Source organism: Crocuta crocuta, unplaced genomic scaffold (genome assembly GCF_008692635.1).
Source record: "Crocuta crocuta isolate KB4526 unplaced genomic scaffold, BGI_CrCroc_1.0 scaffold179, whole genome shotgun sequence".
Classification (NCBI taxonomy): domain Eukaryota; kingdom Metazoa; phylum Chordata; class Mammalia; order Carnivora; family Hyaenidae; genus Crocuta; species Crocuta crocuta.
In genome coordinates, this window is record NW_027551568.1 from 3,111,287 (window position 1) to 3,115,945 (window position 4,659).

The 4,659-nt window shown below is 66.9% G+C and overlaps 1 protein-coding gene across 1 annotated transcript in view; it reads right to left on the bottom strand.

The window, feature by feature from the left end:
* Positions 1-510: 510 nt before the first annotated feature.
* The window catches only part of SH3TC1 (SH3 domain and tetratricopeptide repeats 1), a 24,281-nt gene continuing 20,132 nt past the window's right edge, over positions 511-4,659 (bottom strand). Inside the window, exons 17-19 of the mRNA XM_077750375.1 lie at positions 4,504-4,654; positions 3,616-3,812; positions 511-1,692 (exon numbers count right to left, since the gene is read on the bottom strand). Coding sequence (XP_077606501.1) covers positions 1,435-1,692; positions 3,616-3,812; positions 4,504-4,654 — 606 coding nt within the window. The 3' untranslated portion in view covers positions 511-1,434. The remainder of the gene's footprint in view (positions 1,693-3,615; positions 3,813-4,503; positions 4,655-4,659) is intronic.

Genomic DNA, 4,659 nt, shown 5'->3' on the forward strand with positions numbered 1-4,659 from the left:
CGGGGGGCCGCAGGCCGGGTCCTGGGGCGCTCCCCGCGGTCAGTGACCTCAGACATCTGTCCTGGGGTTACTGTGCCGCCGCCGCCTGCTGCACCCAGAGCGGGCCATCGGGTCGTCCTGTTTTCAATTACAGTGCGGCCGCCTCCCATTTTCCACGCCCAGCGACCGACCGAAGAGAGAAGGCAGGAAGAGAGAAGGCAGTTTGGGGTCGCGGGTAGAAGGTTCCGCAGCAACGCCCTGCCAGCTTCTGGAAGGCTCTCTGCTGCCCCCTGGTGGGAGGCCTCCTCCGAGCGGGGCCAGGCCTGCGGGCTCCCGAGGCAGGCGGGGGGGGGGGCCGGCGAGCCCCTGCTGGCCTCAGTTTCCCCCTCTGCTACAGGAGGGCTTGAGGGGGGGAATGAGAAGCGAGGCTTTACAGGCACAGGGCGCCTCTGGGGAGATGAAGACGCTTCCGAACCAGGCACGGGCGGGTGGCTGTTCCACACTCTAAATGCACGAAGTGCCACGGAGTCGTTCAGTTTAAACGGTTAACTTTATGTTGTGTGACTTTCACTGTACGTAACAAAATAAATTAAAGAAAAAGAGGAGATTGAAACAGTGCCGAGCGGGTGAGAACCACTGAGATACCCCCGGCCCCTCTGAGCCTCAGTTTCCCTGACTGTAAGGGGAGGGTTCCGGGCACCTGGACGCACTCACAGCAGCACACCCCCACCGGGCTGGAGCGCCGCCCCTCCCGGCCTGCAGGGCTGGGGGGGGGCTGGGCCGGAGGACACTCAGGTGAGGGAGCATGTGGGCCACCTCCCCTCCCCCCAGGCTCTGTTCCTTTCGGAACGCAGAAAGGGGTGGAGGTGCAATGACGCACAAACCCGCCCCTGGGTCCTGACGCGGACATATCCCGTGAGGCGGGTGGGCAGGTGGCTCGTGCTTACCACCTGCCCCACCTGCCTGCTGTGTGACGCCGGGCCAGGCACCTACCCTCTCTGTGCCTCCGCCTCTTCAACTGGAAATTTGGACAATAACAGACCCAACGGCGCGGCCCGGTGAGGTTGGCTTGAGGATTAACGCAGAGCACAGAGCCTGACACACAGCACGGGGCACGGGGGGGCAGGGGGAGCAGACGCCCAGGAAATCCCACACCCACTTCCGCTCTGACAGGCCTGAATGGGTGTGAGGGGCAGGAGTTGCCTGTGGCCACACCGTGAGGGGCCGCAGGGGAGATGGCCGGTCACACTCAGTGCTTCCAGCTCACAGCAGCAGGCGGGCACCCAGGACGGGGCCTGGTCCCTGGACCTCCCCGGGGGGCAGAGCAGGGGAGGGGGCTTGCGGGCTTCTGCAGTGTCGCAAAACCATGTACTGCTATCGGGCCCCTCCCTCCCTGCCTCCGTTTCCCAGAAAACGAGCCTCCCAGAGACACTAGGAGAGGCGAGGACGGGGTCCTCAGGGCGAGGGCCCAGGGGCCAGCCAGGGCGCCCGCCCCCAGCACCGCCCCGGGGCCAGGTTGACCCTGCGGATGTTGAGCTCGCTGGCAAAGGTCCTGGCCTTCTGGTAGAAGAAGAGGGACTTCTCGCGGTCCAGGAGGAAGTTGTGGTAGATGGTGGCCAGGCGCGTGTAGATCTTCATCTGGGCCTTCTTGTTGCCGAGGTCCACGGCCGCCGCCAAGGCCAGCTGGTAGTACCCGGCCGCGTCGAAGGGGTCCTGAAGCAGAGAGTGCGCTTGGCCAGAGCAGACACCAACGCGCCCCCTGGGGGCGGGCGGGGGCTGAGCCTGTGTGCCCCGAGGCTGCTCCGTGCCGGCCTCTCCATCCCCTCCACCCAGCCTCTCCGACGACCCGACCCGGCCCTCCCTCCGCTGCTCCCGACGGCTCCCAGAACGGAGGACAAGCCCCAGTTCAGCAGCCCTGGCTCCTGCCCCCACGCAGACAGAGGAGCCGGAAGGAAAAAGCAGGCGCGCACAGCAGTTCCGCAAACACCCCCAGCCCCTCGCAGGCACTGGACCCGGTGAGTGCCGGGAGCCACAGCTGGTTCTGGGGCCACATTGACCACAGGGTGACCAGCAGCCTGCAGCAGCCCCGGGTGGTGCCTGAGCAAGCCTGGGGTGGAATGGGAGGGCTGCCTGGAGGAGGGGACATCTTAACTAAGGACCTAGCCAGAGCGGGTGGGTGGGAGCTGGTGGTGTGTGCATGTGTGTGCATGCGTGTGCATGTGCGTGCACACATCTGAGCCTGGAGCGGCTAGTGGGCAGCAAACATGGGACCCCCCCCAATCTGTCCTATCCAAGCCTCGTTCTTTCCTCCCTGATGCCCCATGTAAGGACGACCTCCATTCAGGGAGACCATTGGCGAAGGTGCCCGTGGTCCCCCAACCTCTAGAGTGGCGCCTTCCCAGGCCTGTCCCGTACGGGGGCGCGGAGGGACCTCTCTCCCTCCTGGGCATGTGGCCGCTGAGGGGACCCCAAGGCGTCACAGTGGTGAAGACAGATGTGGTGCTGACCAACTGCAGCTAGGAAGCGCGCTTGACCCCCAGCCCTCGGGCTCAGGGACCCGGGCTTCTCAGCCCTCCCCATTCCTCCCTGCCCAATGACACCGCGGAAAGACGAGGTCCCCGTCCCTGGGGCCTGGGTGTCGGATCGGCTACCTCGGGGCCGAGCCGCCTCTGGCCCGGCTCCCTGACCCCCGCCTCGGGCACGTGTTTCGCCTCCCCAGCCCGTTTCCCCTTCCTGCGCAGAGCTGCTTAGGCGTCCGTCACATGGGGGCTGGGACCGGGGGCAGACCCCACCCTCAGCTGGCCCAGGGCTCAGGGACACGCATGGCAGACCACAGGGGGCTCTGGGTATAAGAGCTCGGGGGCTGTTGGCCACAGTCCTGCGCCACCACCAGGCTCCGTGGCCCCGACACGGGGGAGGGCACGGCCCAGAGGCTAGCCTGGGGCCCATACAGATATGTGGGGTCACAGGGTCCGAGGCTTGTGGGCTCAGGGTCCCAGGCACTGGGGCTCCACAGAGCTCTGCTAATCAGACGTGATTGACTGACCGTGCCCGGCCTCAGCCTCCTCCCTGCCTCCTGGGGGCTCCACTCTTCCAGAACAGTAAAGCAGGCACAGAGCCAACCACACAGAGTTGGGATCACAGCCTGGGTCACAGAGCCTGGGTCACACTGAGTCCCGGACACACAGCCTGGAACGTGGTGAGACTAAGTTGCAGTACCCACCACCGCCGACAGGCTCCCCAAAGCCACCTCCAGGTGTCATCAGAGAACAGCCAAGGCNGGGCTACCAACAGAGTGGGGTCCCCTAGCGCCACCCCAGCTCCTAGGAGGGGGAGGGAGAGGTGAGCCCCTGGGCCGGGTGGGGAGATGGGGGCCTCTGCCCTGCAGGGGGCGATGGAGACATCTCCAGGTTCTGGTGCGTGAGGTCCCCGCTCCAGCGCCTCCAGCCCCCACAGGGCAGGAACTGAGCCCCCAGGCTGCCCGGAGCGGCCTCCCCGCTGCAAACTGCGGGGTATGTGAGGATTCAAGGGGACTCAGGATTCCAGGAAGGAGTGGCTCTGCCCACAGCGGCAGGCTTCCTGGAGGAGGTGACCCGGCCAGCGCCCGAGCCCCGCCTCCCCTCTGCCCACACCCACCTTCAGGTCGTAGAAGATGATGTCCCCCAGCGCCAGGTACACTTTCACATAGTACAGCGTCTCCTCATCGAACTGCAGGGGCGAGCTGCACAGCGACAGCGCCTTGAGGTAGAAGTGCTCGGCCAGCTCGCTGTGGCCCAGCCGGTGGTGCAGGGCGGCCAGCCGGTGGTAGGCCACTCGCTCGTTCAGCCGGTCCCCTGGGGACGCGGGGGGGGTGCACACGTGAGGCTATGGCCGCGGGGGGTGGGGGCACAGGCCAGTGCCGGCACCCAAACCAGCCGCTTCCTGTCCTGAGATTTGCTCTTCCCGTCTGCACAATGGGCCCAGTACTGCCTGCCCGCTGTCCGCCCCAGCTCTGTGCCTGCACATGGCGCCCGGAAGGCGGGACGGGAGGTGGGGGTCCCAAAGCCAGGCAGTCTGTGCCCTGAAACCCCGGGGCTCCTGTCAACCTGCACACAGGACAGACCCTTCCTGGTGGGTGAGCGGCAGCCCCGTGCCCACACCCCCCGGCGGTCGCCAGGTGAGCACCGTGGGGGCTGCACACCCGCCCTGTCTCTGGGGGGAAGACAGGTGGCTCGGAACAGCACAGGTGGGCGCCAGGGCAGGGGGCGCCCGGCTGGGAGCAGCGTAAGGGGCAGCATGCAGACGGGCGCGCACAGGGCCCGGTGAGAAGCTGGGTGTGCAGACTCTGGGGCACACTGGCCGGCCCTCCCGGTCAGCTGGCAGGGAAAGCCCAGCTACTCAGTGAGTGTGACACGTCCGGAGTGGCCCCAGGCCGTCCCCGGGGGCATCCCAGGCTGCCTGCACGGAAGAGGCGGCCTGCAGACGGGCTGGGTTCCACCATCTCTGGCCTTCTGAGCCGCCCTCCGGGTGGGACGCGGGGCTTACCCAGGGTGATGCTGAGCGCCAGCGCCCTGTGGGCGAACTCCAGACCCTCCTGGGGGGCCTCCAGCTCCGCCAGCAGCGCCACCAGCTTGTTGCACAGACGCAGCTCGGCCTCCTGGTTCCCCGTGGTCAAGGCCAAGGGCAGGGCCCGATCCTGCG